The following is a 14,812-nucleotide window of genomic DNA, read 5'->3' as shown; positions in this document are numbered from 1 at the left end:
AGATTCTCATTCATCACGCAATACCATCATCGAGGCATCTGATCGGTCCCAACTTCATTCTGCAGCAGGACAATGACTCTAAACACATGGCCATGATCATAAAGAACTACAGTATCTTTAGTGAAAGGGGGGAACAAGGAGATTAGCCTCCATTGAGCATCATTGAGGCTGCCTGGGAATACTTGGAGAGACAGAAGCAAGTGAGGCATCCAAAATCTGCAGAAGAACTGTGACAAGTTCTCAAAGATGCTCAGAAGAACTTACCTGCTTATAAAGAACTTATAAAACAGCATGACAATATACCGAAGAGAATTGATACAGTTTTAAAGGCAAAAGGTAGTCACACTAAATATTGATTTGATTTTTTAAACTGCTCTTCATAGTATATTCTTCACTTCTAGAAACTTTTCATTTAATTATTTTTGAAAGCATATTCACTTTACAGAATTTTTTTTACAGGTGCCTGACTTTTGCACTGTACTATATACACTAGTAATTTTGTACACCTCTAAGATATTATCTCATTCACCTACACTCTAGGTAACAAAACCCTGATCTAGTCAACCTTGTAAATTTTCTCTGCACTCTTCAAAGCTTATTGAAATCTTTCCTGTAGGTATATAACCAGAACTGCATATAAAACTCAAAATTTATCTTCAACATCTTATAAAAATTTCAACATGACATCACAAATTGTGTACTCAACATTCTGATTCATGAAGGTCAATGTGTCACTTTACGACCCTATCTACTCGTGATGGCACTTTCAAGGAATTATGGATCTGTATTCCTAGATCCTTCTGCTACTAGTTTAACATGGCGCTGTTGAAGGCAAGTGACAACTTACTGGCAGTTACCAAAACAAGGAAAAAAACTAAATACTTTATTAATAACACTTCCTTTGTAAAAATAAAACACCGTGGTAAATGATCAGAACAAACAATAGAGAGGTGAGTGAAGGCAAGGCTGAGTCTAGGGTCGAAGCGTGTTGGTGTGAGGTGAAGTCAAGGCACGTTCGAGGTGAAGTCAGGGCGATCAAAGTTGGAGTGGAAGAGGGGCAGGTTGGAGGCCCGTCTAAGAGCAAGGTTTGATTGATCTAAGCGTCAGGCCGATTTGGAAAGGTCACGTACGGGCTGAAATGTGGCGGTGGGGTCCAGGGCCAGAGCGTATCAAAATGACAGGACCCAGATCCTAGATTTGGAACGGCCCACTGTTTGGATGATTTAAACGCCGGGCCAGGTAGATTAAAAAGGCAGGGTGTCAGGACCAGAAGTGAGGGTCGGGTCGGTTCTGCTCACTGCTCTGTGATGCTTTCTCTGCTCTTCACCGCACTGATACTAAGGCCTGCTCTGGGCTTCGTATATGACGACTCACTTTCGTTCTAAATGCTACTTGCTTACTTTTATTGCTTGAACAATTTGTTATTTTTTTCTTTCTCTGCACATTGTGTGTTTGTCTTTTTTTAATGGGTTCTTTTGAGCTTCTTTGTTTTGTGGCTGCCTGTAACAAGACGAATTTCAAGGTTTGTATAATAGATACATACTTTGATAATAAATGCACTTTTGAACTCTAATACGCTCCTCAGTGCCCTACCATTTACTGGGTAAATCCTGCCCTGTTTTGTCTCTGCTTTCTGAGGAGGCTGAAAAGAGCTGGACTATGCACATCAATACTCACAACCTTCTACAGTTGCGTAGTTGACAGCATTCTAAAATGCTGCATCATTGTGTGGTACAGAAACTGCACTGCAGTAGTCAGGAGAGTTCTACGATGAACAGTTAAAACTTTCCAATGCATTGTTGGCATTAGCACCAGCCTAACCACCATCAAGGACACGTATACAGAAAGGTGCTGGAAAAGGGCCAGCAATATCATGAAGGATCTCACCCACACTGCTCATGGACCGTCCTACTCCAAATCAGGGAAGAGGCCACACAGCATCCACACCAGGACCACTAAAGTCAGAAACAGTTACTTCCTTTAAGCCATCAGGCTGATCAACAGCTCCACCCATTAACTCACTCCACCATCACTACATCCACCTCACCCACTTTAACATTTCCTGTCAGTCACCTTATGTTCAGATATTCTTGCACCTAGTGTCACTTTATGTACATACAATCAGTCTATGTATATATAAGCCAATCTGGTGTATATACGGCCAAACTCAAAAGTTACTTGTACATTTTGTTTCATAGGAATGCTTTTATATTTATTTTGCTTTTAATGCTTTTTTTCTGCTACATTGGATCTGGAGTAACAATCATTTTGTTCTCCTTTACACTATAGAATGAAGAGTGAAAATAAATGCTCTTGAATCCTCCCAAAGTGGAGTTCCTCACACTTGTCTGCATTAAATTCCACCTGCCACTTTTCTGCCCATTTTTCCAGCTGCTCCAGTGGAAAACGTGGCTTAAAGATATGAAGTTTTTCCACTTAATTTCTCTGAAGGTATATGCAGAAATCATCTACAATCCTTTAGGAGCTTGAGATTAAACATAAATTCAATGATTTTGATTTTCAAATCTATCCTATAAAATTTATGTTTACGCTTGGTTTACAATTTGTTTTGATGGCTCAAAGCCTGTAATTAGTATTCCAATTTTTTGGATAAAGGAAGATCACTTAGATTTAACTCAGCACCAAAAATCCTAAAAATCAGAAGTTAATGTTTACAGCGCATAATTATTTAAGTCAATAAACTGTGATTAGTAGGAGTTGTTATGAAGAGTGTATAAAAGAGTCTGCATTCCTTTTTCTTTAAAAACACAAATTCCATGGTTTTAGTATTACTTCTATGATCATATTCTAAATTCAATTGATCTTTATGTCGAAACAAAATTCTAGAATTAGTTGCCATAATGAAGAATTTGTCAATATATCAGTATTTCAAACCAGTGTAGCTAAAGGTTCATGGCTATGAATCTTTTAAAAGAATGGCAAGAATATTTGAACAGTAATGCTGGAAAAATCAACTGTAAATCACATAGACAGCAAAGAAACCCAACCATTAACTCCTGGGACAAATAAAATCCATATGTTCACAAGATGCTCAAGTTAAAAATGATGCACTGTAATTTCCACAAATCATGCAGGTCAATAATAGAACACAGGTTATTACACCAATATTTGCCTGTATAGATGCTTCTATGATATATGCAAATATAAAATCTGAACATTTTAAATACACTAAAACATAAAGACATTTTACTGCTGATTTGACATCTAATCTCTTGTTTACTTAGGTGGATAAAATTCAGCTTATGACTTAAAACTGATGTTTGAAAAGTGATTGTACAAAAACATTAGAAGGAAGGAAAGACAAATAGGATGTATAAAAGTACTGAAATAGAAACCACAGCAAAGCCCGATAGGAACTTCTGAGGGAAGCCCTGAGGTAATCAGCTCCTTTGTGGATACACATGCTTTCCTATTTCCTGTCAGAATTTGTGAAGAAACAAGACTGAACAGCTGCTACTGCTATACTATTCCAAAAACAATTTTACAACTTTTGATTCACTTAAAATCTCAAATTATAAACACTTTAATTATAACTTGTTTATTTATTATTCTAACTTATAGTAATTCATTATGTGTTGCACTATGTCCATAAAACAACAAATTTCACAAAATATGTCAATGACAATAAACCTGATTCTAACTTCCAATGGGTTACACTATTCAAAAGAAAAAATCTGGTCATATACTAAGAAAGAATGTAAAAAAAAACGGGATGAAGAAATTGGTTGATACATTACTCTTTGCAGATAAACTGTGAACAGTTTTAAACTCCTGGGAGTGCACATCTCACACAACCTCTCATGGTCCCAGAACTCATCCTACACAATCATAGTCATACTTTATTGATCCCGAGGGAAATTGGTTTTCGTTACAGCTGCACCATAAATAATTAAATAGTAATATGTAAATTATGCCAGAAAATAAGTCCAGGACCAGCCTATCGGCTCAGGGTGTCTGACCCTCCAAGGGAGGAGGAATCAAGAAAGGTCACCAATGCCTCTACTTTCTGAGGAGGCTGAAGGGACCTAGACTACGCACGTTAATACTCTCGTTTTTCTACAGAGGCACAGTAGAAAGCATCCTAACATACACTGTATGATATGGAAACTGCACTGCGGCGGACAGGAAGGCTCTACAACAAGTAGTCAAAACTGCCCAATGCATCACTGGCACCAGCCAACCTGCCTCAAGGACGTATATACAGAAAAGTACTGGTAAAAGGCCAGCATCATTATGAAAGATCTCACCCACCCTGCTCATTGACTGTTTGCCCCACTCCTATCAGGGAGGAGGCTATGTAGCATTCAAGCCAAGACCACCAGACTCAAAAACAGTTACTCTCCCCAAGCAGTAAGGCTAATCAACACCCACAGCCACTAACCCACCGCTCCACAATACTCACCACCACTACCTTATCATTTCCTGTCAGAGTCACCTTATGTACAAACACTCCTGCACCCGGCATCATTTTATGGAGATACAATAAACTTATGTGCACAAGTTATCTTATGTATTTACATTTAATATGTTTTTTATTGTGTTCTTTGTCTTACTGTGCTTTTTTAAGCTGTATCATATCTGGATTAACAATTATTTTGTTATGTAGTAGAAATGGCATGAAACAAACTTGAATCTTGAAGAATAAAAAAAATTACAATTATAAAATCATTTTCAAAAGTTATGAAATTTTGGCCCACAGAGCATTTACAATGCTTCCAAGTCACTCTCAAAATTAAGATTATTGAAATGAAGGAAAAATATTTCATAACATTTCACTTTCCTCATAAGAAAGTCTGTACAGTTCCTTAATAAGAATTCCAAAATTTAAACTCCAAATCAGTTTTCTTCAGCTCAAGAATATTTACAGAGGATTGTAAGAACTACATTAAACTAAAACGCACGACAACATTATATATCACAAATGGAAACTTGTTTTATTCAAGGGCATCATATTTAAACTAGGCTGCAATCTTCCAAATAAAACTAGGTCTTTATTCTTAGTCATGATTCAATTTAAGTGTCAAACCATATTAGATCACCAGTTCATCACATGCAAAGAGCAAGAACAGATTTTCAGTAGCCTAATGGCTAGTCCAGCATTCACAGATGGGAGATTTAATACCTATATTACTAAATTAAAATTCAATCTATGTAGATAATGATAAATTGCAAACTATGCAGACTGAAGTCAATCAATATTTTATGCAAGGAAGTGCAGGATAATATATTCTGGAGGACTAAATGTGGAAAAAGTTAAATAAAAAGAAACATCTGAGTCATTGTTACAGAATTGTTCTGTCTTTGCTTATCTATTTTATGAAATATTTTTAAACAGAATATATTTATACTGTACATTTTAATCTGTAAGACTGCATCACAGGAAAAAATAGAATTGCCTTTAGCTTTGAGAGAAGGCTAGAGGAAATGGAAATAGTTCTTGGGACTGCAATAACTAATAGATATGATAATGGATTTTCAATATTATGAGGAGTTTTCTAAATCAAAAACAAAACAAATTGCAAAGACATTTTGGCTTAATGATCAGGCCATATAAATTGAAGCCAATCACAGAAAAAAAAAGTGGTTTTGAAAATTAATTTTATACCATTAATTATTACATAGGGAATGTCTACAAATATAGCACTGCAGGAAGAATCTAAAATAACTTTGTAAAAAGGTAAATGGTTAAATGTGAAGAAAAATAGTAGTTGGCTGATAGACAATGCACCTGCTGAAGTACAATATTTCTATTGAATTTCTTGCCTGGAGAACAATAAATAGACCTTTTGATTTGTTTTATTCCATTTAATGCAAAATTGTTCACAGATCTATTTCTTATCTTTTAAAATGTATTATCTTTATCTTTTAATTCAATTAGTTTTACAGAGTTCATAAAATGCCATTGTATATTTGTTGGTATCAAAGACATTCACAAACACCCAGTAATGATGATGGCAATAACAGCTGATGAACCTGAAAGTGAGGCCTCGCCAACTTTGAAAAATGTTCTGGCACTACACTGAGACTGCTGCACAGCATCATACCATTACACTGGGGGCACCAGACTGTGCCAGAAGAAACAGCACGTCCCAAAGGCAAGCAGCTGGCAACTTCAGGGCAGTGAAAAAATTCAGAAGGTCAAATATGTTCAAAACCAAAATTGGCCATTCCTTATTCATTTAGTTTGAAACAGAAAAAAAATGTAAAATAAAGTGAACTTAGAATTCTAGAAACCAAACAACCTTAAAATAACTTGAAAGCAAAGCTTCTAAATTGACCTTAACATATTGTATTATGTTCAAAGATTTTAACTGTCACTGAAATGTAATAAATAATAAATTATGCACATCTGTAAATATGTGAAATTTTGAAAAATTTTAAAATTACCTTCTCCACTACACACACAATACCATCTCATTTTAATTTCTGAGAAGAACAACTTAAATAGGTCTCAACAAAAGATCATAAAAATGGCAGGAAACACAAAAGCAAAGTAGGATTCCATTTCCTAACACAGTATGATATATGCCTAATCATTACTATATTATGAGTTAGCAGGACTCAAAAAGCACATTTCCATACCTCTGTAAAGTAAGTGCATGAAATAACTTTGCAACATCTGACAACTTTCAAAAGCTTATCCAAATGACATCAGCCTACTGCACACCTGCACACACAGCATGATTAAAGTTTACATGCTAAGAATTCACAAGATTCATCAATGAACCAGCTTAAAACAGTATTTGAAGTTAGTTTTAGTTGATCAAAGAAACATATTGATGTCCTGTTGTTAGCTCATCCAGAAGGACAATGAAAAGAGTAATGTTGGAGAAATTTAAAAAGTTTAACAGTTAAAGATAAATAGCACAAACAATGAAGTATAGGGAATAAATTAACAACAAATGTGAAGCAAAAGTATTTGAAATTTTTACTTTGAAATTATTGGTGTTTACTAATAACGGCATAGCAATGAAACTCCTGATGTTTTAGTATGTTTACTAATGTTTATGTTTCTGAGCATAAGATGGAAAACTTAAAACAATTGGCAACATGAGTGGAATATCTCAGACCTACTGGTAATCCTCAAATTTGACGATTCCAATGTCGTCATTAATAACAATTTCTCACCCCTCAACAGCTCCAACTGTAAACATTTTCTTTCAACATCTAGTCCTAGATACTCAAAAAATGAAACAGCAGTTCCATCACACAGGGAAAAGTGTTAGGAAATCTAATGGGACTAACGAACACAAGTTGCCAGATCCCAATGACCTGCACCTGCGGGTTTTAAAGAATAAAGCTGCAGAAATCATTGAACAAGGTACTAGTGAGGCCACACCTATAAGCTGTACATCATTTTACTTCCCTTGCTTAGAAAAAGGTATTACTGATATTGGAGCAACAAACAACCTGCTGGAAGGGAGGGGGGGGGGGTGTCCAAGAATGAGCAGCATTTGTGGGAGGAAAGAAATTATTGATGCTGAACCCAACGTTAGAAATCAATAGAGTTCAATCAAGGAAAATTAACTGATCATTTGGAGGATTCATGTATTAAAACCAGAGAAACATGACCTCGTAAAAGTTAAATCAATTTTGAAAAATTGCTAGTTTTTAACAATGATTAAACTTCGCAGAGTTGAAGTTGATAAAGGAAAAACTAGGTGTACTGTACTATATTTGCAGAGCCGATGCAAAATAGCCTTGATATACAAGACAGTCCAATAGAGGCCAAGCTAATTCCTGAGATGAGATGGCTGTCCCATCATGAACGGCTAAATAAATTATTACATTTATATTCTTCGATGCTTCCAAGATTTTACTGAAACATTTGAATCCATGCGGGGCGTGGGGGGAAGGCACGCTATTGTCCAAATGAAGATGTTTCCATTTGTCGAGATCTTGAAGGAAACTTACAAGATTAAGGCTGATCATTTAAAACAAAGGTGGGTTAGTGTTTTCCACAGAGTGAAGAGAACCTGAAGAATCCTTTACCTCAGAGGGTTGTGAAATCTTGATCACTGGGCAATTCCAATGGGTAACATCTACAATTCCCTGAAATATGAATCCCCCCCCCTCAATAAATATTAACTGACCTGCAAGTATTTCCATTATTTTAGGATTGTGCACATTTCAGATTTCTGGAATATGCATATTTTCTCTATGCTGTACTTTCCTGATCTTCCCCTGGGCAAACTACCAGAAGTCGAAACTCGTCCCACGCCCAGCCCCCGCTCGTGGTCATCGGCGAGACACGCGCTGCGCGCGCCCGCCCACATCCCAGTGTTTACATGGTGCCAACTGTTAATTCGGGGCGCAAAGCTTCCAGCGTGCGTGATCTCACTTACCCGACTGCGTAGTATCTGTCAAGTCCTGGTTCACCGCGCTCCTCGGGAACTCCTTCAGTTTCCTCCCGCTTAAGTTCAACACTCCGGTCGCAGCAGCTTCCTCCAAGGCCCGCTCCAAACTTCTGTTCCAAGGGGGGTGACCCGATGCGGGGCCGTTGTGGCCTGTGCCTCCTCCGCCATCAAATCCGTTTAATCCTCCTCCGCCGCCACCGCTTGCCGTACCGAGCTGACAGTCCGACATCAACATCGCCGCCGCCATTAGACAATCTGGTTACTACTGCGCATGTACGAGCACCGACCCATCTGCGCATGTGTGAAGTTCAACGTGAGTGAAGCGGGGAGCGACATTGAATGTCGACGAACCTATTCCTCCTACCGGTGATGTCGACCCACCAGCTCCAAAAACAGATTTGTTGTTGGTACAGATTCCAACGACTCTAATACAAAATATTAGGGGGGAAATTGGTAATTGTTTCAAACAGACAACCTTGGCACAAGTACAGTGAAAAGTTAATTTGCATACCGTCTGTACAGAGCTTTGAAGTAATACAGCATCAGAATGCAGAATAAAGTATCAATTACAGAGAAATAAGCACAAAATGCTGGAGGAACACAGCATGTCAGGTAGCATCTGTGGAGGGGAATAAACAAACAGTCGACGTTTTGGGCCGAGATGGTTCATCAGGAGTCAGATTCAGAAAACGTGCAGTGCAGGTAAACAGTTTATTTATTTGCCATCACATCCAATCACAACTGTATCTGTCATTACTCCAGAGACATCTTCCAGGTATTTACCCAAAAGTACTGTTTCAAAATGTGCGGAACATTCGTAGCAAGATGGATGGAATAAGTGATAACGGATACAGCGTGTGTCATTTCGTAGATATGGCCGCACAATAATCCAAATGAGAGATAAATATTAAAAGGCTAATTGATATTTTGAAAGGACAAGTATAAAAGAAACGGGGGTCAGGCATCATTTTTAGTAATTATGCAATGATAAAAGAGGCTATCGGTTCAATAAATTAAGATTTGGACACAGTCTGGATGGAGCTGAAGAGTACCCAGAGATGGTAGACATTCATTGGTGGGAGTTGTCTGTAGCCTTTAAACAATAGTGGTTATGTAGAGAAGGGCCTACACAGGAAATGAAAGATGCACAAAACAAGATACCACAGTAATCATAGAGGACTTTACATATGCAGCATTAGATCAGCACTAATAAAGTGGAGGAACAATTCCCAGATTGCATTAGGGGATCTTTGGGATTAGGGTTGAGCAATCAACAAGGAAACAAGTTATTTTAGACTTGGTATTGCACAATCAAAAAGTGTTAATTAATATTCTTGTCGTGGATGACCACAGTATGATGGAATTCTTCATTAAGATCGAAAGTGGAATAGTTCAATTCAGAACAATGGTACCTATGAAGATATGAGGAGCATGTTGCTATGATAGATTGGGGAACTTTACTAAAAGGCACGGGAGATAGTCAATGAATATTTAAAGAACAAAGGTAACAACAGTTTCACAATTTTGCCTAGTAATAAAATAAAACAGTGACATAACTGTGGCTAACAAAAAAAGTTTGTGATAGCATTAGTACAAAAATTGCCTCGCGAAAGAGCAAACCAGATGATTTAGTTTTGTTAACCACACTCTGGAAAAAGACAGTTATTAAAATGCCAGTAAAATTCTGGATTTATGGTGGTGTAGAGTCAGTAAAGAATTGGTAACTTTGTAATGGACTCAAAGTTCAAACAAATTTATTATCAAAGTACATATGTCACCTATCAGCCTGAGATTCATTTTCTTGCGGGCATACACAGTAAATCTGAGGAACAGAATAGAATCAGTGCAAGACTGCACCCATCAGGACAGACAAACAAACAAAAGACTACAAACTGTCCAAATACAGAAGTGGAAAAAATAATAAATAAGCAATAAATGTCAAGACCAAGAGAAAATCTGCAGATGCTGGAACTCCGAGCAACACACACAATATCTTGGAGGAACTCAGCAGGCCAGGCAGCATCTATGGAAAATAATACAGTTGACATTTCGGATTGAGACCCTTCATCAGGAGAAAAAAAGATGAGGAGTCAGGATAAGAAGGTGGGGGGAGGGGAGGAAGAAACACAACGTGAAAGGTGAAACCAGGAGGAATGAAGTAAAGAGCTGGGAAGTTGATTGGGGAAAGAGATGCAGGGCTGGAGGAGGAGTTGGATAGGAGAGGACAGAAGGCCATGGAAGAAAGAAAAGGGGGAGGAGCACCAGAGGGAGGTGATGAGCAGGTAAGGAGATAAGGTGAGAGTGGGGAATGGTGAAGGGGGGCATTACCAAAAATTCAGGAAATCAATGTTCATGCCATCAGGTTGGAGGCTACAAAGACAGAAAATAAGGGGTTAATTTTCCAACATCATGACAGTAGAGGAGGCCATGGACTGACATGTCGGAATGGGAAGTGGAGTTAAAATGGGTGGCCACTGGGAGATCCCGCCTTTTCTGGCAGATGGAGCATTTGAAGAAGCGGTCACCCAATCTACGTCCAATCTCATCGAAATACAGGAGGCCACAGCTGGAGCACCGAACACAGTAAATGACCCCAACAGACTCACAGGTGAAGTGTGGCCTCTCCTGAAAGGACTGTCTGGGGCCATGGGTGGTAGTGAGGGAGGAGGTGCAGAAGCAGGTGTAGCACTTGTTCCGTTTGCAAGGGTAAGTGCCAGGAGGGAGATTAGTGGGGAGGGATGAATGGAGATCGTAGTCACATACGGAGTGATCCTTACGGAAAGCGGAAAGAGGGTGGATGAGAAAGATACAGTTGAAATCAGAAGTTTACATACACCTTAGCCAAATACATTTAAACTCCTGACAATTCCTGACATTTAATCCTAGAAAATATTCCCTGTCCTAGGTCAGTTAGGATCACTACTTTATTTTAAGAATGTGAAATGTCAGAATAATAGTAGAGAGAATGATTTATTTCAGCTTTTATTTCTTTCATCACTTTCCCAGTGGGTCAGAAGTTTACATACATTTTGTTAGTATTTGGTAGCATTGCCTTTAAATTGTTTAACATGGGTCAAACGTTTTGGGTAGCCTTCCACAAGCTTCTCACAGTAAGTTGCTGGAATTTTGTTCCATTCCTCCAATCAGATTTGTAGGCCTCCTTGCTCAGTCTGGGTGGTGGGGATCCTTGATGATAGATGCTGCTTTCCTGCATGTGCTCAATGGTGCGGAGGGCTTTACCCGTGATGAACTGGGCCTTATTCACTACTTTTTATAAGATTTTCTGTTCAAGGGCATTGGTGTTTCCATACCAAGCCATGATGCAATCAGTCAATAAACTCTCCACCACATATCTAAAGAAGTTTGCCGAAGTGTTAGATGACAAGCCGAATCTTCACAAACTTCTAAGAAAGTAGAGGCACTGCTATGCTTTCTTTGTAATGGCACTTATGTGCTGGACCCAGGACAGAACCTCAGAAATGAACACACCAAAGAATTTACAGTTGTTGCCCTTCTCCACCTCTGATCCCCTGATGAAGACTGGTTCATGGACCTCTGGTTTCCTCCTCCTGAAGCCAATAATCAGCTTCTTGGTCTTGCTGACATTGAGTGAGAGGTTGTTGTGGCACCACTCACTCAGACTTTCAATCTCCCTCTTATATGCTGATTCATCACTGCCTTTGATTCAGCCAATGACAGTGGTGTCATCAGTTAACTTAAATATGGCATTGGAGCTGTGCTTCGCCTCACAGTAGAGCAGGAGGCTAGGCACACAGCCTTGGGTGCCTAAGCTGCAGTTGAAATAAGGTTTACAATAGTCAAACTTATACAGTGCTCGATTATCTTAGAATCTGCCAAGTTTATAATTTTGTCTTCTATTTTCCATTTACAAACATCCTGTCTTTAGTGACATTTTGATGCTCCCCTCCAAATTTTTCTATCAAAATCATCTACTCTCTATAAACTCATTCAAAATGCTATTATTCATGCAAAGTACCATTATTTTCTTCAGTGATTCAAATGTGCAAATATTTAACTTTAAATTCTCTATTTTTGTTCAAATCCCCCTGTGCCCTTGCCTTAGGGTTTAATGTTACTTCTACTGCTAAGACGCTGCTGTGCAAATATGTTGTTGTTGTCCACACCTACCTAATATTTACTTGTTAGCAAGTTGCTAATTCATGTCTGATTGTAAGTACAGGGAGCACCTTTGTACATTATTTTTTAGATACCATTTGAAGAAAATGTAGCATATTTGCACTATCTTTGTTTAAATGTATTGCATCCAATATAACCAATTTGAAAATAATCAATTACACTGTTTTTTAACATTTAATATTAAGATGACAATGAAATGTATCCTGAATCCAAGTCTACTTACAGCCCAATGGCATGAACATTGAGTTGTCTAATTTCAGGTAATCTTGTGTTCTTTCTCCATTCCCACCAGTCCATCCAGGGTTTTGGTTCTACCTGCCCATTATCTCTCCTTACTTGGTTTCACCGGTTACCTACCAGCCTCCATGCGTATTCCTCCCCCAGCCTACCTCAATTGTCTTCACATGCCCATTTATCCCTCCACCCCTCCCCCACATACACACACTGTTTTTTTTCAATGTTGTAGTTAATAAGGGGATAAAATGAGATTTGAATTCTACTGTACCACAGCTTTTCTCAATCTTAAGTTCAAATAATATTTTCAGTTACCTAGAGGATTACAGCACCATCGTCAGGATAATAATGGTAATAACAATCCAGCAGAACCATGTTATTTTTAAAGAACATTAATATCAGCCAGTAGTGACAACTGAATGCAAGTCCTACATTAGAATTTTAGGCATTTAAAAGGTTTGCAAGGAGAACACAAATAGGTCTAAAGGCTGTTGTGAGTATTCGAGTAAATTTGCTATTCTCTCTAATGTAGGTTCAAAATACTTGTACTTCTCTGGACATCAAGCCTATATGATATTAAAAGATTCAGCTGTGTGCCTTGAGACACTGTTTAGCCTCGATTCCACTAAGCATTTGGTTGGATTAAAAATAACATAGATCACCTTGTAGTTATTCTGAACCACTTCCGTGGCAGTGATAATAAACAGAAAATAGTGGAAATTCTCAGTAACCCAGGCAATATCTGCAGAAAGAATACTTGCTTTTTTCAAACTAAAACTCATGATTTTGATATGAATTATTTACCTCCACTGCTCCTGTATCTTACGTGAACTTCATTTTCTTTTGTGTTATAATTAATTCTTCCCTTTTCATGGAACTTCAGTCCAACAGGAAAACCTCCACTGGTCTCTTTAATACCCTCATTTTCCAATTGTATTTTCAAGCACACTCTACTGTGATCTGATCCTAGAAACATACTAGGGACACAGCATAGATTTTAATAAGTACCACAAAATATATGGAAAGTCATGCTAAGCTAAGGAATAAAAAATTGTAGAGGCATTCTGATCACCCATATTCATTTTCAACACCAACATAACTGTCCACAGCCTCCTGCACTACCATGTTGAGTCTAGACACAGATTAAAGGAACGACACCTTATATTTTGTTTAGGTAGTCTCCAATCTGATAGCCTGAACATCAATTTCTTTAACTTCTGAAAACTGCTGCTCTCTGTCCTCCCCGCTTTTACCCCTTGTCCCACTGGACCTATTACCTGGCAACACACACAAAATGCTGGAGGAACTCTGCAGGCCAGGTAGCAGCTATGGAAATAAGTACAGTCAATGTTTCAGGCTGAGACCCTTCGGCAGGACTGGAGGAAACAAGGTGAGGAGTAGATTTAAAAGGTGGGGGAGGGGAGAGAAACACAAGGTGATGGGTAAAACCGGAAAAGGGAGGGATGAAGTAAAGAGCTGGGAAGTTGATTGGTGAAAGAGATACAAGGCTGGAGAAGGGGAAGTCCAATAGGAGGGGACAGAAGGCCATGGAAGAAAGAAAAGGGGTCAGAGCACCAGAGGCAGGCAAGTTTATCAGTTTGGAGGCTACCCAGACAGAATATAAGGTGTTGTTCCTCAACACTGAATGTGGCCTCATCACCAAAGTAGAGGAGGCCATGGATTGACATAACGGAATGGAAATGGGAAGTGGAGTTAAAATGGGTGGCCTCTGGGAGATTTTGCTTCTTCTGGTACTCGGCGAAATGGTCTCCCAATCTAGGTCGGGTCTCACCGATATACAGGAGGCCACACTGGGAGCACTGGACACAGCATATGACCCCAACAGACTCACAGGTGAAGTGTCACCTCACCTGGAAGGACTGTTTGGGGTCCTGAATGGTAGTGAGGGAGGAGTTATAGAGGCAGGTGTTGCACCTGTTCGGCTTGCAAGGGTAAGTGCCAGGAGGGAGATCAGTGGGGAGGGACGAATGGACAAGGGAGTCGTGTAGGGAGCAAGCTCTGCAGAAGGCCAAAGAGTCTTG

General features: G+C 38.8%; 1 protein-coding gene across 6 annotated transcripts in view; it reads right to left on the bottom strand.

The window, feature by feature from the left end:
• LOC140196269 (DISP complex protein LRCH3-like) overlaps positions 1–8,657 on the bottom strand; it is a 144,534-nt gene extending 135,877 nt beyond the window's left edge. For all 6 annotated transcript variants that reach the window (XM_072255173.1, XM_072255171.1, XM_072255172.1 and 3 more), the window contains exon 1: positions 8,367–8,657. In XM_072255173.1, coding sequence (XP_072111274.1) covers positions 8,367–8,625 — 259 coding nt within the window. In that variant the 5' untranslated portion in view covers positions 8,626–8,657. The remainder of the gene's footprint in view (positions 1–8,366) is intronic.
• Positions 8,658–14,812: the final 6,155 nt, after the last annotated feature.

Source organism: Mobula birostris, chromosome 4 (genome assembly GCF_030028105.1).
Source record: "Mobula birostris isolate sMobBir1 chromosome 4, sMobBir1.hap1, whole genome shotgun sequence".
In the NCBI taxonomy this organism is placed as follows: domain Eukaryota; kingdom Metazoa; phylum Chordata; class Chondrichthyes; order Myliobatiformes; family Myliobatidae; genus Mobula; species Mobula birostris.
This window is presented reverse-complemented; position numbering and strand designations above follow the sequence as displayed.